The following is a 24418-nucleotide window of genomic DNA, read 5'->3' on the forward strand; positions in this document are numbered from 1 at the left end:
ATCATTTGAAGTTCCCTTCCAATTCCACAAAGGCAAAGGGGTCCCCACAGCCTAAAGAAAAGTATTAGAGTAGATTAAGGTAATTACAAAACATAGGTCATGGAAAACTAAGTTGATGTCCTTTATATTCTAAAATGGTGTCAATAAGGAGAACTCAGTGAATGTATTTGATTTGGCATTTAAAAGGGATTTTTCCAAAATACTACATAGGAATCTCAGACAAATTGGAGAGATATGGCCTTGAATACCATATGATAATCCAAAACGCAGGCTACGAAGTTGGACATATTTATAACACCTCATGGGTCAGTTATCAAGCAGGGTCTCAAAGGGACTTTTAGCTGTATTATTCAATGTATTAATGACCTGTGAGAAGATCAATCTGACACTGATCACATTTTGGGGTGCAGAAAACTTGGAAGTATAGATAAGATTACAAATTAAAATTATAGATTGTAGATTCATAGAAAGTAAGGATGAAAGAGACCTATTAGGTTACCTGGTTTGTCTTGCTATCTATGCAGGATTAATTCCTTGCAACGGATTTGATAGTTCTCTGTATAATTCAGATTTGGAGGCCCCCAATGTGTTGGAGCTTCCTCAACTTCCATTTGGATGCTGTCTAAAATTTCCATCTCAGAACATTTTTCCGGATATTCAGCCTAAATTCTGGGACCAGTTTCAACTGGTTACTTCAATTTGTACTCCCGTACCACTATAAATAGTATTCTTCCATCCTTGTTGTTTCGACTCTTCAAATTCTTGAAGTGACTTACCACACACCCTTTCATTAGCTTTTGTTTAAACTGCACATATTTAAGAACAAAATCTTCACATTTGCAGGTAGAAGCTTTCATAGACTTCAGCAGGACCCCTATGACAGCTTTTGATAGCAGAATTTGGTTCACAGTTCTTTTAATCTGTTCTCAAATGTAGAATTTTTGCTGATCGTACACTCACTGAAGTCAATGACAAAGCTTCCATTAACTCTAATGGTGCAGGATCAGGGCCTGAATCCACTTTGGAGTCTGTAGAGCTCTTTCTGAGATCAAAGGTTCCCAGAATGGAATGAAGGGACAAAGGCTTCTTAGCTGAGAGCTCTTGATTCTGCAATTCACTTCTGTTTGTCCAACAAAGCCTGAGTTTCCTAACGGAAGGGTATAATATAAAGCATAGCTATCCGTTCAGGCTTTTGCCTGAGGCTGTTGTTTCAGTGGTGGAGCACTAGTCTTTGGTGGTACAAGTATTTTTAAAGAATTCTCTATTTTATGTCATTTCAGCGTATTTTTAAATGTATATCCGTTTATCATTAATGTGTGCCCACCTAGGAGCTGCTGTAGTTGTCATTTTATATATTGAAAAAATAAAATAAATAATACAATGCAATCCAGAGTATATTTCCCTTGTGTATGTACAAAACAAAGTATGGACACAGTATGGCTGATATTATGCTGCTCTCTGTTACCAAAACTGGGCTAGGAGAGTGTTCATTACTGGCTAGATGAGAAAGGCAGAGAACTTCCTTAAAAACGGAGGAGAGAAATGAACTTCTCCTGTTGTCAGTCTCTGTACAGAGCTAAATAGGGATAGATGTAAAGGCTCCTTCTCAGCACACTAGACACTCCCCTCTCCATTGTCTCTATCAGGAGCTCCTGTAGGTGTGACTATTGAACTAGAAGAAGAGACATGGTCTCAAACTGTTTCCCACCTTAAGAACTCCAGCAAGTCAAGCTTTTGTAAACTGCTGAACAGTGACAGAGCATAAGACCCTAGTTCAATCTGGAAACAGATGACTCCACTGCAGAGAAGGACTCTCAGGTGGACTAGAGTTCTAAATGCCTACATATGGCATGCTTTTTTTTATATTTTTCTCCTCAGGAAATCTTTGAGTGCCTGTTGGGGGGAAACATTATATAGAAAACCTACAGGAAAACCCCAAGAACAGTAGAGAAAATAGAGGAAGAAGTTTAGACCTAAATCAAAAAATAAAGTTTGGAGATAACAATTCATCTATATAACTGGATTGGGGGGGAAGGAGAGGGAGCAAAGAACTGGCCTATATAAGGCAGTTCTTTCTTAGACATGGACAGAATTTTCTCCTCCCGCGCCCACTCCCCTAAAGAAGGAGCACAGGGAAAGCAGTTCTCTTTTAGATATCTTGTCATTACTCAGAGAGCTTGTAGAAGGGACACTATAACATGGTAAGTTACCACTGCCAACCTTTATCCTTTATAACCAATACTAGTCAGCTCAGTGCAGCCCTGGCTTAGGTAAGAGAAGAATTGATGATGATTTTCTTTATATCATCTCCCTTTACTTCCTCTAGTCTCTCTCTCTTCATTGTTCCTTTCAAGCAAATAGTATTCAGTTTAAGTGCAACTGTAAATTGGATGTGACAGATAATATTGTGTGAATTGTTGACTGTCTCTCTCTGGTGATGAGAAAAGCTCTACCTGTGGGGGAGGAAGAGCAAACAGGTGGAGTCCATCAAACAAGAAGTACAAAGTCACAAAAAGGGGCCCGGGGGAGGCTTCAGTCCCTAACCCAACAATTTCTCCAACTGGTGAACAGGTATCGGTCCTGGCATAAAGTGAGTTCTCTGACTTTGGGACTACAAGACCTTCTGTTACACATGAGTTTGGGAAACATTCTTTCACCTAAAATTACACTTTGTAAGCTCCTATCTGCACATCTGTATAATTGCTCCAACAAACTGATTTCTACATGGCAATTATGTTTCACTTCATGCTAACTGAGCATGTCTGAGGCAAGTCAGGCTACAATTTATCGCTTTTGCAATGGACTAGTTGAAAAGATAATTTAAAGAGAAGACAAAACAAAAAGCATAAATGAGTTTGCGACAAATAAGTAACCATTTTCAGAGTACTTCTGAAATGATATGCACATGCAAATCAGATAACTGCATCCCTGAACTGCACACTCAAAATGGGTTTTCATAGAATCATAGGGTTGGAAGGGACCTCAGGAGGTCATCTAGTCCAACCCCTGCTCAAAGCAGGACCAATCCCCAATTTTTGCTCCAGATCCCTAAATGGCCCCCTCAAGGATTGAAGTCACAACCCTGGGTTTAGCAGGCCAATGCTCAAACCACTGAGCTATCCCTCCCCCATGTAAGTAACATAAACACAAATTTTGTACCTATATAAGTAGGAGAATCACTGCAAATTTGGGCCTTAATCTTTATCTATGGAAACAGGAGTTTGAGTAGCATTATGAGGAAGTAGTATTAAATAAACAAGAGAAGGTCTAGATTTTTTTGGCCCAGTGGTCTTTTCCTTCCTAAAATTTCTTATATTAACAAAGATGTAACTTTTATAAATCCATATAACTCAAGAATTTGGCACAAGTAACTTGAAAATCCTACTTCAAAAGTGCCAAGTTTTGTTATAATTGCCATTGAGGCAATAGTTGTGATGGTTAATTTGTTAATTTGACAAGCAGGATCTGGTTACTTTTTGAAGTGAAGAAATTATAGATTTCAGAAAATGTAACATTATTCCTAGTTACTTTATGTCAACCATTTAAAATATTGTGCACGCTTCCACATGATGAGCTTACCCAAGGATCACAGGAATTCAATGCGTTTTTAAATCTGTTAATGCAGCTGTTCTGTAAGGACAGCACTCCAATTATTTCTGTACTTGCAGACCAAAGGAAGAGAGCAATGGCTGTAAGCATGCTTACTTCATCAAGAATAGACTTGGTGCCTTCTGAAAAACAAAAAGAAAAGGCTGAGCTCATTGTGAAAAGGTTTTAGAGTTTGTTTAGTAAATCCTAGTGTACTAGAATAATTCACAACAAAGAGATGTACTTGAAAAGACTTCAATTACACTCAAATATGTGCCTATTCATCACTACCAGAGTCACATTTTAACTATTAGTGGTAGTGACTGATATAGTTGAGGTTGTTTAAGATGATTAACTCAGGTCTAATCCTCTCTTTTAAACTGCTTAAAACTTCCTGAAATTTCCACCTATGCAGCCAAAATTATTTATGCTTGGTCTCTAACCACAGATATATTTTTATTGTTTTTAAAGTTTTAGCAAATACAACTATGCTATTTTTGAGCAGAAAGATGGTGGAAAAAACATTATGCTGTCCCCATTACAACCAAGTCTCTTGCAAACCTTTTCAAAACAGCCTCTGCAGCTGAAATGGTTGGGATGTAAAAACCTAAAATCTAGTATGGGAGTAGCCTGCACTAAAGAGAAGGGTTCTTGAGTGTTCTGCTGAAAATCAGTTATGATTTGACGGTGTTAATAAGCCTGTGAAAATCATACCGTCCATTTTGCTAAACTGGTGAAGTGTGCAACTTCATTCTGTCCTGAAAAGTGAACTGAAGGCATGCAAACCCTTGCACCTTGCAAGGAGTTAAATGGAATCTCCTAAAGTCCACAGAAGGTCTACAATAAGCGTCAGTGGTGCTTGTGGAAATGGGGGCTTGAAGGCCCTTGAGCCAAGGTGAAGTTGGGAGAGAGAAGTTTGATGAGACGTAATTAAAGAGGCCACTGAAAATTAATATGGGTTTGGCCTGGAAAACTTAATCCAATTATTGTTTCTGCTCAACGATCCTAAAGGATGGCACTGTGTAATTACTCTTCTGTCCCTTCAGATTTCACATGACCACTTCTGCCAACTCTTCCCACCCTGCTCTCCTGTTCAATCTATATTTCAGGCTATTTGGGGGTGTAGTGAGATCGTTTTGGCTGAGATACTCGCGGTAGGTAAATGACGTGCATCTCTGGATCTCTCTTTTGGGTCAGAAAACATGGATTGTACCGCCCTTTGTTCTTCTAGGGCAGAGAAGATGCTTGGATCAGAGGAAGCTGGTTGAAGTCAGTGCAGACAAGATGGAGATGCTGCTGGTAGGTCACGGGAAGCATCTAGGGGTTGTGGCAGGGGTATGGTTTTTCCCATTACTGAAAGGGTCACTCAATCCTTTGTCAAGGAGATTTAAAATCTGGAGATGCTTTTGGGTCCTCACTTCTCTTTGATTCCCTGGTGATATCAGTGGCTAGTCTTTTACCCCTCTGTATTATGCTAGACTATATTGTGATCAATTCTCTGGTGTGAATTTGCCACAGTTGTCCATGCCTTTACTACCTTCACACTGAATTACTACTGTAATGCTCACTATGATGAAGACTACATGAAGCCTATTATACGATTCTCCTAAAGCACCACTGGCTTCCAGTTTCCTTGAACCACAATTCCAGGTATTGAGTTTGATCTACTGTATACAGCTCGATACAATTATGGCTCTGCCTACCTGAGACAGTGGCTCTCTCCCTATGTGCCATTTTGGATCTGAGTCTCTCTGGGCAGTAGATATTTTGGGGTAAAAGGAAAAGAGGGGTATAATCAAAGATGATTCCTAGTTTATGGGCGTGGGTGACATGAGGGAGGATGGATTGTCAACAGTAACAGAAAGTGAGGAAGGGTTTGGAAAGGAAGACAAGTTGTTAACTTGGTTGTGAGGCATCCAGGAGTTTTCAGAGAGACAGGCTGAGATGCAGAATTGGCAGAAGAGACACAGGTCAGGAATGGAGAGGTAAACTTGTGAGTCAAAGGTACAGAAATGGTAGTTGAAGCTGTGTGAGTTGATGAGGTTACCTAAAGAAAATGTGCCGAAACAGAATGTAAGTGTGCCAAGCGCTGTGAGAGACCTATAGAAACAGGAGAGGGGTGGGAGGCCTGCTGAAAAAGACACTGAGGAAATGAGTGGAGAAGTAGAAGAGAACTGATTTGTAAAAGCCAAGTAAGGACAGGATTTCAAGAAAGAGAGTATGATCAATATTGCCAAAGGCAGTTGAGAGGTCAACAAGAATGAAGGTGGAGTATGCTGCCCTGAGATAAGGCTGTATTATTCTAAAATCAGTATTGTATTCAGCATTACATACATTGTATACATTATATATACAGTTCACTATAATGCAGAGTGTTTAGCCAGGCTTGTGTTAGCACTTAGATCTTTTCTCTATTTTACAACCTATGCTATGTTAATCACAGTTTTTTGTCCCCATAATCCTAAACTGATAGGTAGCCTATAATATATTATGGAGAAGTGAATGTTACGTGTTTGTATATAACAGAAGCTTTAGCTTTAATCTATTTAACTGGTTGAGAGTAAACTGCTTACCTGGTTGGGAGTATTCCAAGATAGATGCCAGAGTGCTGCGGATAAGACTGGTCCATTGCTTATGAGTTTCCTCAGTCTTGGCCATTGGAAGAGTTACAGTAGTTTTTATCGCCTGAAGAGCTGCGCTGACTGGTGGCGAGACCTGATTATCCACTGATTTTACTGCAGTTTCTTTCAATACTCTTGTAATCAGAAACAGGATTGTAGGTAATATTGTCATACATCCTGAAATAAAAAATAAAGTGCATTCTTGAAGTTAATTCTAACACCAGGTATAGTCCACAACTTCTTTATATTTCCTTAGTGGAACATCTCTTGCTAGCAATGGATATACCAAAATGTACTATAATTTATTTATGTGGTAGTAAATATAATTCAATAATATTTTAACAATTAAGAAACATCTTATTATATGACAAATGTATTATATGACAAATTACATAATTTGGAGTCATTTGTGCTAATGTAGTTAAAAAGCGGTCAGCAATTCAGGGATTTATAACTCAGCCATTAAAAATTTGCTCTAGGCTGACAAGGAATGATTTTTAAAAATCCATTAAAGAGAGGAAGGATGGTCCAGTGGTTAGGGTACTAGTTTGGGACTGAAGAGATGCAGGTTCAATTTTTTCCTCTGCACCAGACTTCCTGTATAAGCTTGGGCAAGTCACCTAGCCTTTTTTATGCCTCAGTTTCCCCATCTGTGAAATGGGGATAATAATACTTCCCTACTTCACAAGGGATAAATACAGTAAAGACTGTGAGATGCTCAGATATTATGGTAATGGGGGGGGCCACAAAGCACCAAAAACAGTTAAATAATTGATCATTTTCCCCCAATTAGGGCTTATTTTGCATCCCAATTGGAGCCAAAAAGAGCTCAGACATGTAGAATTTGTACTCATCCTTCCCCCAGCTCATACTTAAAGCCATGAGTCTGGGCAGATAGCTTTCTGGCTAGGAAAACCTGGCCAAAATTCCTTGTGGTGGCTGTCAGTATCATTCTTTAACTGGTCTGAAAGGTCACTACTGAATGATAGAAGTGCTCTATTCGATGCAGGGAATGAGTAATGCTGCTTCTCAAACACTCCTTTACTCAGTCATCCCTGAAAGCCAGAAAAAATGGGACCAGGAATCAAATCATAGGCTCCTGCATGGCAGCAGTGCAAGACTCTGGGCTAGCTTGTAGAAAAATTTTATTTTTAACTAAACATTTGCCATCCATTAATCACTAATTTGGACTACAGGCCAAGTATTTTTCAGAAATTATTTCCTCTAGAATTGTTATTAACTTTGCACCTCATTAAGGGCTCAACCTCAAGAACTGCTAAACATCTGCAATGTCAATGTAATTTCTTGCAGACATGAGAGAGACCTCTGCTGTATTCGAAAGAACAGGGCATACAGTGCAAATTTTGATTTTGCGATTTTCCTGATGTCCTGTGACCTGAAAAGCAGTCACCCTTAAATTGCTCTAGAATCTAACCTCACCATCAATAAATTAGCTTCACTTAAAGTGGTCTGCAACGGAGGTAACATTTTTAGTTACTGCTGTGTCATTTGGTCATTTCAAATTACAGGATTTGTCTTATATTTCTCATAAAACACATTCATTTATGCATATGAAGTTATAGTAGAATACCTGCTGGAGAGCATAGAGAAGGCAGGTCAGATAGGATGGTAACTGTGGCAGCCACAAGGCGAGCACTTTCTTCAGAGAGCTGAGGTTTGGCAGAAACATGACTTGGAGAGTCTGACATTTTTGGGCTTAGATGTGGCATATGCCGTACTAGGATAAACATTAGTAGTTCCATGGCTGCAAAGACAAGAGACTTTCCAGGCTCAAGACCACCAGTCTCACCACCTTCTCCTAACGCAAGGCACATTTCTTTTTCCTTTATGTTATCTTCATCTGCAGTGAAAGACATTTGGTTAAATAGAAAAGAACCCAAAATAAATATTAGATAAAATACACTGGAAGGTAGATAATACTTTGAGAAGAGCTAGAGGTTCACATTAATGTATATAATGTCAGACAGATCACACAGGTTAAGAAAAATACTACTTTTAAAAGTTAAAATGTACTGAGGGAGTTTTAAATTGCCTTAAAGGTTTTGTGATTGTAACAATTGACTTTAAAATTCCATAATGAGCCCAGAAATTGATAAACTTTAATAATTACAATGTCTGAAAACAGTTGCTGTGTTTCATACTTCTTAAAAAACTCTTGTAATAAAATTTTCATCAAAAGATGCCAACTTCTGCATGTTGCCAGGCACAATGTTGTGTAAAGTACATTAATACAATCGGTTTTTTCTTTATCTCAGTTATGAATTAAGGTTTTTGTAGAAAAAATATTCAAGTGCAATTCCAACCTGAAATGTGACTCTAAAAATAGTACTGTGGGATTCTGTGTACTGTCTCCATGATGTTATATCAAATCTGCTCAGTTTACAAGATTTTCTTCTGAGTTGCAGACTTACAAGCTATGTCCTCTCCTTTGACATTGTCAGTAATAAATTCTAGTAATTATGCCCTCAATTCCCCTATGCAACTCTGAATTCAAATTATGTTTTAGTGAACACATGTGATGTCCAACTGCATGCGTGGGTTTAGAAAGATGTAACTTACTGGGCTTCAATAAACAATTCTATTGATGCAGAAAAAGGAAACAAATGCATTCCGCTCTCTCTAAGCTGTGCTGGTTCTTTCTACAGCACTAATGAGAGTAGAAAGCAGTAAAACCTTGCCCTGCCCCACAATTATGCTCTGAGGGTGTAACTCTGAATACACTGAACAGATCTGTGGGATAAGGAGGAGCCATTTTTACCTAGTCAGTTTTCAGAGAAGAACCACACTTTAATAAATCTGAGTTCTTCTCCCAATTAGGAAATTTGTTGCTTTTTTCCTCTGCAAATGCAAACAACAGTTTTAAGTTTGTTTGTTTCTTTTTAAAGTCTTACTTAGAGTATTCCTTTTTTCTTGCAAGTAATCTTGAGCTGCTCTCACTATCTGCTGGACAACTCCTGTAACTAGCAGCTGGACTGAAGGAGGATCCCAGGTCAATAAGAGTCGATGCAGAACACTCAGAAGTTCAACACCAAGGAGCTAGAATAAATTAAAGTATTTTTTTAAATGTAAATTAAAAGTGAATGATTCACAGACCCCTAATTATCAGCAAAAATGGTTTCCAGTTAATCTACTGTTATTCTTAGCCATAGAATATTTTTTCTCAGTTTTAAAAAGCACAATTTCTTTGGTACACACTAATTGTGTTTCTCAGTTCACTTCTGAGAGAATCACTTTTGCATATGCCCCCACACTTTATCCTGTTATATCACTTATTTATTCTAAGTGAGTCTTTTTCACTCACCATAACCTGGGATTTTTTAAAAGAACAAAAATGGTTAAATTTAATCCCAAGAGCATGCAAACTGTGGTTTAGGAGGTTTATACTTGAGAAACACAAAGGATTGCTAGTCGGATTGTTCTTTTGTTTCTGTTTTAATGGTAAGATTTAAAAGGAGAATTTTTTTTAAAATGGGCAAGTGTGCCAATACCCAAGCCTAATGGTATTAAATGGATGTATTTGGTTGAGTTTTGCAATTTACTGTCTTTTTTTTTTTTAAATATTTTTTTTCACCTCAGCTGCTTGAAAACTAATGTAGTCTGCTGGGGAATGTGGAGATCTGATGCTGAAGGGAAAGCCTCCCACGGCCAAAGTAACCAACCACACACACAGGAGCACAAAGATGACAATGATATAACTTTGCCCGATTTATGAGTAAGTAGTGTATTTTCCCCACAAAATAATAAATAATTAAAGTCCCTGTAAACACCATAAAGCTGCTAAATGATGAAGACCCATGAAAACAAACTGTTTGAATACATCTGGGACATGGTTGTGATACTCAGAGAAGTGGCATTAGGCCCATTGAGCTCATGTGATCTGAAACATCTTCTGAATGGCTGACCATGGCGTTTATGCCACTTACTCAAGAGCAGGGGAGGGGACAACACATAATAGTTCACACACAACTCTGTGGCTAGCAAAAATCAAAGTAATTGTAAATAAAGAGAGAGTATTTAGTCTACAGTGTTGCTACAGGACTTCCATACTACTTTCCCTATAAAGCCTTCTGTTCTACAAAAGTGTACAGTCTCTGTCAGAGATAATCATAAGGTACATCATCTGCTGTGATTGATCAGGCATTAAGGAAAAGAAAATGGGGTGATAAGTCCACTGCCATGATCTTTAGATTTACTGAATTGCTATTAAAAATTAAACGAGTCACCACTTAAAATGGAAAAGCTTTTTACAGATCCCACTTATTCCTACACCAAATCATCACGGCAAATTAAATAGACCCTTTACCTCCAAGATATAGCAATATATTTCTGCTATGACAAATATTGAGTTTTGTTTATAAAGTTTTCCTTCTTGAATTTAGAATTCATGTCTCTCCCTAGGAGAATCTAGAAAGTTAGATATTGAACATAAAGATAGAAGAATATTTCCAGTAAAGCTGCTTTTTTGACTGCTATTATTTGTCATTGAAATTTGTTCTTTATTTAAAAATGGAACTTTTGAAAAAACATTTCTAAACTGCCTACTTTTGAAAATTAATGAAAAAAATTCTAAATGAAAAAAATGTAGCACACTTTTTGTTTTGCAAAATGTTGGAGCTTTTTTGTTATTGTTGTTTTCCTGTTTTTAACTTTACTAGGTCAGTTTTTAAAAATCATTAATGAAAAGTTAAGGTAATAACCATTTTTTTTTACAGAAAAAGAAAAAATTGGATCATTCTGAAAAACAACAAAAATATTTTGAATTTGCCTACATTTCAGTAACGTTTTTTCCTCTAGTTTTGGACCAGCTCTAATTTTCAGGGACGAGGAAGTAAACAGAATACTGATTAATCACTGAACACTTACACACACGCATCTAAAAACAGAATAAGCCTTTGAGATTCACACATCAGTAACATATTATTAGGCCTATGTACTATACCTGATCCTCTGCAATATGAATTCTAGCACAAGGGGAATCCAGTAAAGTATGCAGTGCTCGTAAACAAGACGTGACATGTTCAACAGGCTCCTCAGGCCTGGGGGAACAGAGGAATTGTATACTAACACCTGAAAAGAAACACACAAAAAAATCTCATTTCTATACCAATATGATAAGGGTTGTTTTTATAACATATTTAAGTATTTAAACGATGCGGAAGTTGGGATTGTTTGAGGATTTTTTAAAACAGAAGAGTTATACTCATGTTTTATTTTTGCTATTGAGAGATATTCTTTGTATTAATGCCAAACCAGTCACTTCTTCCCAGAAAAACCAATATTGAGATAGTAAATAGTAAATAATCACGGTCACTAACCTACAGATCTGTAAAGGAAACTAATTTTTGGTCATTTGCTTTTGCAAATCTGTAAATTAAAAATCTGCCACTTTTAACTGTGTTTTTAAGTTTCTTTATATTACAATATTTTAACTGGAAAAAATAAACTGCAATAGAAGAGATCTTATTTTCAGGTATAACCTAGGTACACAACACAATTCTTCAACAAACATTTGTATTATTACAAATGTTTAAAATTTAAATACCCCAATTACAGTACTTTCACATGCAATCTCTATAAAGAACTGCCACTGTTTAAAGAAAGAAAAAACAACATTTATCTTTTAACAACTAATATGTCTCTGGGTTTATTGTACAAAAGTCTCAGAGTTAATTATACGACTGTCAGTGCAACACTGTTTTACTAGTTATTTGTATAGCATGGATCAAAAACTACTGAAAGATATACATAGATAAGCAGCGTACTGCTAAGGCATATATTCCAAATCCTACAAATCTATACACCTAGACATTTCCATAGCCCTCAATACTATCGTACCTGAATGCTCAACTACTAACGGATGCTTTTCTTACAACACCCCTGTGAAGTAGGAAGTACAGTACTATCCCCAATTCCACACATGACGAACTCAGGCACAGCATAGACCAAGTGACTAGCCAATGTCACACAGGTCTTTACTGAATTATAATCTGATCAGGAGGTATAATCAGGGGTGCTGGAACAATTTTTAGGGCAGGGGGAAGGCTGCTGAGAGCCACTGAACCAAACTGTAAACCCTGTATATAGTGGAAACCACTTCAAGCCAGAGGGCGCAGCAGCATCCCCAGCACCCTAGAATTTCTAAAATTATAGAAAGAACACATGTCCAGAGAACATAATTTGTGTCATCTGAAATGAAATAAATATACTTTTTGTAGACACTAATGACTTATTTTTAAACAATGTAAAAATCAGATATAAAACTAATCAGGAAGATTTCATTAAAAGGACATGGAGCAGTGTTTTTCATCGCTATAAAAATCATTTAGGAGAGATGGGTTGCCAGGTGTAAGCACTGGAATGGACATATGGTCCATTTTAAACTGGCTAGATTTCAGGATGATGGTGTCCTTTTAATGCAACCACACGGTGGTATTAAACTTTGAAATATGATATCATGAGGCTCTTACCTAAAATTAAGTGCATTCTATCTTTATTTATCTCTGGCAAAGATTTAGTGGTAGATGGTGTTCCAGGTGCCTGGTTTAACATAATGGACGAGGCACGTTTCTGTGAATTAGGCATTGCTGAAGCTGCTTCTTCTGGTGACTCAGAAGCATTAAATCCTGCACTGTTTAGCCAGAGTGCTACTGCATGTAGGATTGGAGCCCAGGAGTTCCGGTAGTGCAGTCTAGCTGTATCGATTGTCTCTGGAGTGTAAAATGCTCCACCTGTTAAATTAGCAAAGCAAATGCTAACTAGCAGAAAAAGTACACGTGTGTGTGTGAGAGAGGGCATATATTGTAAGCATACATATATAGGGTACATTTGCTGATGTAGATATTCAACTTTGATCCTTGTTACTGCTACCTGCAGCACAATTCTCCATGCCAACAGGACTAGCAGGCATCTGTATCATCTGTGCCACTTCCTGTTCTTTGATCTAAAATATTTTTTGCTAGTAGATGATAAAGTGAGACTAAATTTCCTCCCTGTCCTAACTTTTTTCTATGCTGCATATGACTGAGGGAAATCCACAAAGACCTCAGAAACTGACAAAAAGAAAGACAAAGGACCAGGAGGATACGATACAATCCAAGAAATATCTGCAAAACAAAAGAAATATTAGCCACCCTAGAAACCTTAGCCATAAAAAGCCAAGTACTGGCTCTATATCTGAGTCTCTCTTTTCCTTATTTAAAGAAAAAAAAAGTTAAGATTTCTTAATTATGTCCCATTTACAGCTTTAAAAACAGCTTAAAAACAAACACCCAAAAGTCTGAAAAATCTGTTACATTTGTCACTGAATATAAACTCTCATTAATTTATAATTAATTTGCAAAGTTAGTAAAACCCAAATAAATCTTTTCAGTGGAAACTTAACCTGGTTCAGCTGTTTAAAATATTATCATACATTGTAATTCTATGGATATATTACAGCCTTCCATGGATTAGAATGCAACAATTTATTGATTTCCTCACCAGTGGCCCCAAGCTTTCTCACATTTGAACCAGTGTTGCATGTACATATCAGTATTTTTCTGAGTTGGACTGTGACCTCTTCAAAGCAGGGACCTTGTTTCTTCATGTGTTTGGTAAAATACAATATATGCCACTCAGTCTAAAAGACCCTCAATCCTGCAATCCTGCCTATACTTAACTTTAAGCACAAGTTGTCCCATTGATTTCAATTAATTTATTCACATCTGTAAAGGTAAATGTATGCAAGTGTTTGCAGGACTAGGGTATGTCTATTATTATTAAAATAATCATAATGTGATCATTTATATTATCATTCATGCATGTATTATATTATTCAATTCTCAATCATTATTTACTAATGTATTCTCATCTATTTTAATTCTCAATCATTAATATTTTCAGTGTATTTTTATGTTTTTATTATTCTAAAGTATGAACTTAGGCTAAAATTTCAAAACGTGGTTGACTAAATCCATGTCTGGTTATCTAAAATAAAGTTGCCTGGTTTTCAGAAATGCTGAGCACTCACAACTCCCACAAATCAATGGAAGCAACAAATACTCAGTATCTTTGAAAAATAAGACAACTTTATTTTAGATAACTAGACACGGACTTAGGTAATCCTGGAAATGACTAATCGTGTTAAAAAAATGTGTACTTTATATTTTATATAAACTATAATCATAGAAAAGAATAGTATATAGTATAAGTTATGGGGAAACTTTAGGAATTAAATATATTTCAGACTTGTTTCATTCAATTTAAAGAGTGAGCAATTTTAGAATGAATTACACTTAGAGAATCTTTGTATATTTTACTGTTGCTATAGTGCTTTGTCGAAATTAGAATTGCAATGAATGCTAACAAAACTAGATCTGTGTCACTGAAATGCCAGAGAAAGCTATGACTAAGTTTGAAATTCAAGTTAAATATATTGGCTTTGTTTCTGAACAGAATGTAGAAACTTCACTTGATTTTCTTTGGGCATGATCCTGCACTATTAAGGTCAACGCCAAAGTTCCCATTAGCATCAATGGTAAAGTTACAGGACTTCAGTGAAAATGCAATGTTATGGGTGAGATAAAGTTCTATGAGTTAGTTAATCACTAACTTTACATTATTTCGTCCCATTTATAGAACAGTTGTTATAGGTAGTAGAGTTTTTAACATTTGTTCTACTCCAGTCATTTCGAAGACTAAACACGGCAACTAACACATCCTGACTCTAGAGACAAAGTCACAGGAAATATAGCACCAAAAGATATTTTCGATTGTTGAACATTTTTCTAAAGTAACTTTTCTGAAAAAACAGAGGCATAAATGAAATAAAAGATGCTTGGGATGACATACAAAACTCAGTTGTCGTTTCACCACACAGCAGTAATAGGTCATCTAAAATGCACACTGATGAAAGTTTATACCACTACACAAAACATTTACTTCAGCCTTAGGATTTCTGTCTATACATAACGAAAAAGGTATGCATCCAAGCGTTAGAGTTATGTTAGCGTTTCTGTAAATGCAAAACATATTTGGGAAGTGAGTAATTAATAGAAGAAATTCAAAATTCCTCCAACAATTCCTTACCAAGATCTTCATTCTGTCTTTCATAATCATAAAAAAAAATGAATTGCTGTGCTTACCATCTGGTGGAAGCTGACTAGCAAATTCAGCTGGTAAAGTCAAAAGAGCATAGTCTTTCAATGCAGCTAGCCAAAGGCGACTCAGGATAGGCAGCTCAGGTTGTACAAGTGTTATCAAACTGTCTGGCGGTAGCTCATCTACAGTACCAAAATCCTCCTCCTCATCATCCGTATTCTTTATTGCTCGCTTTGGTTTGGTCTCTGCTTCCTTTTTAATTTTCATAGCTACAACATACACCTATAAAAACAGATACAAAATTTTTTACTTTAAAATTCTAAAAAGAAAAAGAAAAAAGCCTTCTTTCAATTAAATGACAAATTGCACTTGTAAATGACCTTTGTTTTAGCTGTTATGGAATATCATGAATAGTTTTACATTTTTGTGACAGTATGAAAATACTTTAAAAATACCGCAAAATATCATACTAGAAAAATTTATGCTACACAACAGAGGGAAATAAAGATAGGAAAAATGAAAAAGCTATTATGTTTTATCAGTCTATATTTCCAAGTTAAATCTGAGTGTGTTGCTAACATTCACAGCAGAGTGTAAAGCCAATCTGGCTACTCAGACTTTTAACCTGAAGAGTGTCAGTTAAGGCTCTTTTCACAGAAAATGCACAAATTTAACTTAATTTAATCTATTTAGGAATCAGTTTAGTTACATCAGTGCAACTCACTTGTAGGTTTACTGTTAAATCAGTTTAGGAAGGAATAAAATCAATTTAGTTTCATTCAGGTCACATTCTGTGTGTAGCTCAGGCCATGTGAATAAGTGTTTCTTCTTTTTTGATTGTGTACTGTTCTGTAGAGGGTCTGTAAATTGGTATCTGTGGTACCCAGCATGGAGGGCTGAGGGAAAATTTTAAAGCACTTACAGAAGGACACATATTATGCAAATAAGCAGAAAGATTGGGGGAAAAGATTTGCAATAGGAACAAAAAGCAGTGTTTTTAGAAAAGAAATATAGCAGACATAAATGTCCCCACACAACAGATGCTTTGCTTCAGATCAAAGCTGAAAATAGCTTAACACTACAGGGCTGAAGTGCTAATACTTTCCTTATTTTCTCAAAATAACTTCCAAGGAAATTAAATGCAAGAGAACTACAGTATGTTAATGCAATAGAGAAAACAAAGACCTGCTTGTGCTCAGCTTCTTCAAAACACTATTCACTAAAGTAACACTTTATAAAACAATGCACAATGGCATATATAGCCAAGTTCACACAAAGTAGTCTCTTTAATCAGTACTTTTATTCTTGCATTATAAAATGTATAGTGCAAATGGTTTCAGAAAAGCTTTAGTAAGACCTGGACCCATCTGTGTTCCATTTGGCACACCATATTCAGGGTCCTCTGTAATAGCTTTCACGTCACACATGCTCATTAAATACACCCACATTTAAAAGGTTATTCACAATACAGTAGTTCCAGCCAACAAAAAGAGCACCCTCACCATTAAAAATACAGATTAAAACGATAAATGAAACCAGAACATTTTTACAACATTTCTTCATTTAGAGTGTCTTGCAGCACAGTATTTACATTTTAAAAATATTTTCTGTCCAATAATTTCTTATGCTCACTATCTCATCTGACTCCTATATTAACTGTTGGCCTGATTTTCAGAGGTACTAGACTCCCACTGCTCCTATTAACTTCAGTCGTATTTGTGGGAGCTCAGCCCTTCTGAAAATGAGGCAATTTTTCTACTACTTCATCAAACTACTCACACTGCTAGAATGACAGTTCATGCTTGGCCAAACATTCAGATAGTTTCTCTTTCGAGTACCTTTTAATTTAACCCACATGGACATCCTAATTAATTACCATACACAATGTTATTTGTGAAATCCATCATTTTTAGATACTTGTATGTTCCTTGGTATCTTACATTCCCAAACAATGACTTCAGTAGCCCTGTAGTTTATTATTCCCTATTTGGGGAATTCCTGGCTAATTAGTAGGACCCTACCAAATTCATGGTCCATCTTGGTGAATTTCATGGTCACAGGATTTTAAAAATCATAAATTTCATGATTTCAGCGATTTAAATCTGAAATTTCCCGCTATTGTGATTGTAGGGGGCCTGACCCAAAAAGGAGTTGTGGGGTGGTCACAAGGTTACTGTAGAGGGGCTTTGCGGTACTGCTACCCTTACTTCTGTGCTGCTGCTGGGGTCAGTGCTGCCTTCAAAGTCGGTCAGCTGGAGAGTGGCGGCTGCTGGCTGAGGATCCCAGCTCTGAAGGCAGCGCCACCGCCAGCAGCAGCACAGAAATGAGGTATTTCTGAGCAGCACAGAAATGATGACGTAGCATTGTATTGTCACCCTTACTTCTGCGCTGCTGCCTGCAGAGATGGGCCCTTAGTCAGCAGCTGCCACTCTCTGGCCGCCCAGCTCTGAAAGCAGCAGCACAGAAGTAAGGATGGCATGATATGGTATTGCCTTCCTTACTTCTGGACTGTTGCTGGCAAGGCACTGCCTTCAGAGCTGGGTACCCGGTCAACAGCTGCCGCTCTCTAGCCACTCAGCTCCAAAGGCAGAACAGAAGTAAGGATGGCCATACCATGACCTCCCCAAAATAACCTTGCGCCCCCCCTGCAACTCCCTTTTGGGTCAGGACCCCCAATTTGAGAAATGCTAGTCTCCCCCATGAAATCTGTACAGTATAGGATAAAAGCACACAAAAGGCCAGATGTTACCAGGGGGATGGAGGGGGGACCAGATTTCATGGTCCATGATGCTTTTTTTCATGGCCTTGAATTTGGTAGGGCCCTACTAATTAGCTATGCTTTGATTTAACCAGCTCATCCTTGAATTTTGTTTTTAAATGAACAGGCAAGGACATGGGAAGGAAATCAACATCTGACAGAGTCTGGAAATTCTCAGGGGGCATGGGTATGCACAATGGGTGGGATGGAGGAAAGGTGGAGCTGTGGACAGAGTTAGACAGAGAGAAGATGAAGCACTGCAGAGACAGGCATGGAGAACCAAAAGCCTGGAGAGGGTGGGAGGAAGTCAGAGTAGCTGGAAAAGATAGAAGCTTTGGGGCTGGCTGGCCGGCCAGCTGGCTAAAAGGATGAGAAGTTGCAGCTGTGCTACAGTAACTAATCTGAGGTATAAGGTAAATATAAATGCTGAATGTTTACCTCAGCCCAGGCTTTCAGGACTGCCAGTTTTTCCATAGTCGTGGCACTCTCTCGGTAAAGCTGACTGGAAGACCCCTTTCCTGCTTGCACTTTGTCCAGGGAGGAGACAAGGAGATTGTGAACTCGGCGAAGATCATTCAGGTCACTTACAACCTCACTTCCTATCCATGTGCTACATACCTAAGCAAGAAAATTTAAAATCATTCTCAAAGATTTTTTTGGAAGGAATCATGCACAATGATACCTGCTCAAGCAAGCACAGATTTTTTATGCAAAGTTAAAATCTTTCTGTAACATCTTAATAGCCCCCTTTGACAAACAACAGTCTAGCTAAGTTCTTCCTTTTCATGATACTCTAGACGAGCTTAAATCAGTAGTTACAAGCATAAAGATGGTGTTTGCAGAGCTGATGGCATCTGCAATATATATTGTAGATACCTGTAAAATATGCCATGTAATATTAAGCAGAGATGTTTGTGTTTATTTATGAACCACAGTAACTAGCATAAACAATAATATTTTTACTCTGTTCTTGAGTATGTCAGCCTAATCATGCAAAATACAATTTTTTTCATCACATTTGTTTTGAATTGTGTACTGGATACTAGCCCTTTTAAAAGTAACCTATAAACAACTTTTTTTTTAAAATCTAGCAATTGTAAAATGACGTACTAAATGTCCCCCAAATCACCAGAATAAGATGGGCTTTAAAGGGGGAAGAGGCAGATTCATGGGGCTCAAGTTTAAAAAAACGTGTCTCTCTCTCTTAGCTTTCTGGTGCAGCTGGTCAAAAAAAAAAAGAAGAAAACATTCTTCACACAAAAAAAATTGTCAGTTTATTTTCTGTGTTTCTTTTAAGTTTTCCAAACCAGCTATACTTGCTGGTCAAATTCTAGGGTGGCACTGGGGCACCATTGCCTCAAATTATTTGATCAGATTAAAGATACCTATTTCTCAACATATCTGTTAGCCTCACACCAACCAAAACAAAGAGCACTATATGCAAGTCCCATTTTCAATTATGGTTAGTAGCAGTGTATTGTCGAAGTGCCTACTAGCCCTAGTACTGGACCAGGACCCTTCATTTAAAAACAGATATCAATAAAGTTATAAACCAGTATTTATATGTAGCTATTTACCACTGGTTGCAGAAAAGCAATACAAAAAGATTTCTTAACGTAATGCCCCAAAGGATTTCTGCACTACTGAACAACAAAATATATTACCTGGAGCCTCTATCAGTGCTCCTAATAAATAAAGTTTCACAAAAAGAAAAGGAGTACTTGTGGCACCTTAGAGACTAACCAATTTATTTGAGCATAAGCTTTCGTGAGCTACAGCTCACTTCATCGGACACCATCATAGGGCCTAATAACATCAGCCACACTATCAGAGGCTTGTTCACCTGCACATCCACCAATGTGATATATGCCATCATGTGCCAGCAATGCCCCTCTGCCATGTACATTGGTCAAACTGGACAGTCTCTACGTAAAAGAATAAATGGACACAAATCAGATGTCAAGAATTATAACTTTCATAAACCAGTCGGAGAACACTTCAATCTCTCTGGTCACGCGATTACAGACATGAAAGTTGCAATTCTTCAACAAAAAAACTTCAAATCCAGACTCCAGTGAGAAACTGTTGAATTGGAATTCATTTGCAAATTGGATATAATTAACTTAGGCTTGAATAGAGACTGGGAGTGGCTAAGTCATTATGCAAGGTAACCTATTTCCCCTTGTTCTTTCCTGATCCCCCCCCCCCTCCCCAGACGTTCTTGTTAAACCCTGGATTTGTGCTGGAAATGGCCCACCTTGATTATCATACACATTGTAAGGAGAGTGATCACTTTAGATAAGCTATTGCCAGCAGGAGAGTGGGGTGGGGGGAGGTATTTTTTCATGCTTTGTGTGTATAAAAGATCTTCTACACTTTCCACAGTGTGCATCCGATGAAGTGAGCTCTAGCTCACGAAAGCTTATGCTCAAATAAATTGGTTAGTCTCTAAGGTGCCACAAGTACTCCTTTTCTTTTTGCGAATACAGACTAACACGGCTGTTACTCTGAAACCTGTCATGATAAGTTTCCAAATTTTCCAGTACTGGGGATATCTACTACTATTTTTCTTTTCTCACTCTTTTCCTAAAAACAAGAAAAGAAATCACTTACACATACACTTTTGAAATATGTCAAGTTTTTACTACAGAGTCTTAATATTTTTCTCTGTACCTGGCAGGCTTTTGCTGTTATGTCAGAAGGGGTATCTTGGGAAAAAGCTGGTCTTAGAGCAGCTCCAACCTACGTAAAAAGAAAAAAAAATAGGATTAAATGAGGCTTACAAACACACACAAAATGTATAGAGCATAACAGAGCGCTGGATTTGGCATCAAAACTCCATCAACAGTTATCCTTATTTTATGCTGCCTATAGAAATTTGTAATACTATGCCTTTAAAAAAAATAACAACCTTTGTACTGCACCTTTCACCCATTCCTCCTTACAAGGAGCATCTCCTTTTTGAACCACATTTATCTTTGTCACATACAAACATAGTGTCCTCTCATATTACTGAGAACCATTCACATCAGAAATGTTGAATCATGAAATTGCTATTATAGGCCTTGTTGATTATCATGGAGATATTCCCATAACAGCTACAGCTATCTGCCCTATTACTATTTTCATTGTCTTTCTGTAGATGCACTTAAAAACGTCTACCATTTGAAAGGCTTTACCAGTGCTATTGGTATTCCTCATTTTAACTCTAATTATCTGTCAAACCAATAGGATCTTTCAAAATAGAAAATAACTTAAGTGCAACCACTGTAGATTCTTTATTCATAGTTTAAACAGGTCCCTGGTAGTGTGGAGCTTACAGCCTATACTTGGTCAACTACTGCTGCTTCTAAGGTACTGGGGATACCAACACTACACATAAGGATTGGTGGAACCCGTTGAGAGGGGTTCGGTCACAGAGACCCCCTTGGGACTGTCACCCAACATGCTGAAATTACCTCTCAGCCCATTTTCCCTGCCAGCTTGCGACTCCAGAACCCTGCCTTGTTGAGCCAGACACGCTAGCCTGCTGCAACACAGACCCAGGGTCTGGTCCATGTCCCCAGAGCTGCAGACTTAACTGAAAACAGCTCAGCAGGTTACCTGTCTCCAGCACCAAGATACCCAGTTCCCAATGGGATCCAAACCCCAAATAAATCCGTTTTACTCTGTATAAAGCTTTTACAGGGTAAATCCATAAATTGTTCACTCTCTATAACACTGATAGCTGTGCATATCTCTCTGTTTGCTCCCCCAGGTATTAATCACTTACTCTGGGTTTATTAACAAACAAAAGTGATTTTATTAAGTATAAAAAGTAGGATTTAAGTGGTTCCAAGTGAAACCAGACAGAACAAAGTAAGTCACCAAGCAAAATAAAGCAAAAACACGCCAGTCTAAGCCTAATACAATAAGAAACTGATTACAGGTAAAAATCTCACCCTCAGATATGTTTTAATAAGCTTCTTTCACAGACTAGACTCCTTCCTAGTCTGGGCCCAATCCTTTCCCCTGGTACAGTCTTTGTTAGATCCAGCAGACATTTCAGGTGGTAAGCAGGGGTTTTCTTGTGACTGGCCCCTTTTGTCCACCCCCTTTTACAGCTGTGGCACAAGGCAGGAATATTTTATCTCTAGGTCCCCATCCCTCCTTCTAAATTGAAAAGTACCAGATTTATGGATAAGATGGATTCCAGTATGATGTGACATGTTCACATGTCCTGTGAGACCCCAGCCTCCACTCTTCCTGGGCTTGCCCACACATACACAGGAAGGTTTGCAAGTAAACAGAGCCATTTACAGTTCATTGATTCTGAAGCTCCCTTAATGGCCTCCACTTAATATGTTTATATCAGTAATACAAGTTTATATCTTATTCTCCTAACTCCAGACATAGAAATAATACATGCAAACAAATAGGATGAACACACGCAGTAGATTATAAGCTTTGTAATGATACCTTACAAGAGACCTTTTGCATAAAGCACATTTTAGTTACATCATATTCACATTCATAAGCATATTTTCATAAAGCATATGGAGTGCAACATCACACCCGTAGCCTCAGACAGCTGAGCCCAGCAGTTAAGGGCAGAGTTAGCCTGAAGCTGGGAGATACTCTGAATAAAGTCAGTGTTCCAAAAGAAGTGATGCCTTGGTTGGGCAAGTTTGATACTAAAAAGTTTCAAAGGGCTTCACTGAAATAACCTAACATGCCGTCTGAAACAGTGCCGAGGCTGTGGTAGTATCTCCCCACAATTTGGATACACTGCTGCAGAGCCCTGCATTGCCCCAGAGACACGGACAATCTCTATGCCCTGCATGAAGTCTCAACTCATGTTTCCTCAAGACAGTCTAAACCCTTTGAGATTTTCATGGCTGGATTTGCACTGAACTGACAGTAATTGTGGGGAGGACCAGCAGATTTTCAGGCATTTTTTCTGGGACTGGATCCGTGAGCAAATCTCACAGGCTGAGACAATCAGGGGTCTTTCTCAGGCACAGCATGAATTGTGCAGTCTATTAGGGACATTATTCAACTGAATTCTGAACATTTATAGTCACTGAGACACTTCTCTGTTTTGAGAAGGAAAGGCAGAGAAAACAGAACACACGCACAAAAAATACAGCACAAGCCATCTCAGAGTTTGATGTGCCAGAGAACTACTTTGACTAGTAATGTAGACTCGGAGGTTGAGAGTGAAAACAATGGTCTCAGTGGAATGGGAGAAGATGGATATAAAATACGGGATACATCAATATGGAGGCAGAACTTAAGCCAGAGCATAGTAGGTGTTCTGAATGCTGGAGAAGGATAAGTGGACTCAAAGCTCTGGATGCACTGACAACTCAGCACTATCCTCAGGAAGAAAGGTTCCATGGAGCACAAAAACATCCCAATCAGGAATGGAAGAAGGAGATGCAAAGACTTAAAAGAATTAATTACATTCCATTCTGGCAGGAGCTGGTGTACCACAACTGAATTTTGTTTTCTTTTTAAAGGAGCAGAGCAATGAATACCAACAATGGAGCACTTGCAAAAAGTTATGGGGAAAAGGCTAAGTAATAAAGCATCATGAGATTCTGGATGCTCCACAGCTGAAGAGCTGGTTGAAATCCCAATGAAAGAGACCACTAGAGCAGGGAGGATAACTAATCAGCTCAGGAGGTGTGGTATGAAATTGACCAGCTGGAATCAACATACCTTAGAACTCTGAGACAAGTATTGTCAGAGAGCAATTCCTTGTATTTGGGCATGAGCAGGTCTCTGGTGATCTTTGTGATAGCAGTTTCACTGGAGTGAAGAAAGCAGAAGGCAGGTGGAAATGGATTAAGCAAGGGGTGGGGAGAGAGACAAAGAAGTCAAAACAAACAGCCCTATTGGGGAGATTCTAGGTACATGAAATGAGAGGGTAGGTGAAAAGGTAGCCAGAGCAAATGGAAGGGTTCTTCAGGATAGGGCAAGCAATGTGGGAAATCAGCCAGAGATCAGAGAGGTGTTGAAGATAGGTTGGTGCTGAGAGAGAGACAGCACGCAAACCCAAAAAAGAACCTGAGGCAAGAGGGACTGGGTCTAAGGGACAGGAGTAGGGGTTATAGGCAGACAGAAAGACGGAGAGCTCTAAGTCAAAGACTGGAGTGAAGAAGAACAGAGTTGAAGAGGAGAGTTGATAAATCCCTGACAGATAGCGTCAACCCTGTCTTTCAAAGTATTTGACAAGAGCCCAAGCAGAACAGAATAGAGAAAGGGTTCTCAAACTGGGGATCACAAGGTGGTTAAATGGGGGTCATGGGCTGATAGCCCCAAGTCTGGCTATGCATGGGGGGACTGTCAGCCCTGAGCCCCCATTCAA

General features: G+C 38.1%; 1 protein-coding gene across 4 annotated transcripts in view; it reads right to left on the minus strand.

Annotated features, from left to right (window-relative positions):
- The window catches only part of HEATR5B (HEAT repeat containing 5B), a 93900-nt gene that overhangs the window by 3361 nt on the left and 66121 nt on the right, over nucleotides 1-24418 (minus strand). For all 4 annotated transcript variants that reach the window (XM_084623749.1, XM_084623751.1, XM_084623748.1 and 1 more), the window contains exons 26-34: nucleotides 20740-20808; nucleotides 18505-18684; nucleotides 15353-15590; nucleotides 12698-12958; nucleotides 11170-11297; nucleotides 9122-9266; nucleotides 7801-8070; nucleotides 6162-6386; nucleotides 3580-3731 (exon numbers count right to left, since the gene is read on the minus strand). In XM_084623749.1, the coding sequence (XP_084479875.1) occupies nucleotides 3580-3731; nucleotides 6162-6386; nucleotides 7801-8070; nucleotides 9122-9266; nucleotides 11170-11297; nucleotides 12698-12958; nucleotides 15353-15590; nucleotides 18505-18684; nucleotides 20740-20808 (1668 nt within the window). The remainder of the gene's footprint in view (nucleotides 1-3579; nucleotides 3732-6161; nucleotides 6387-7800; nucleotides 8071-9121; nucleotides 9267-11169; nucleotides 11298-12697; nucleotides 12959-15352; nucleotides 15591-18504; nucleotides 18685-20739; nucleotides 20809-24418) is intronic.

Source organism: Lepidochelys olivacea (genome assembly GCF_965140295.1).
Source record: "Lepidochelys olivacea isolate rLepOli2 genome assembly, chromosome: 3".
Lineage (NCBI taxonomy): Eukaryota > Metazoa > Chordata > Testudines > Cheloniidae > Lepidochelys > Lepidochelys olivacea.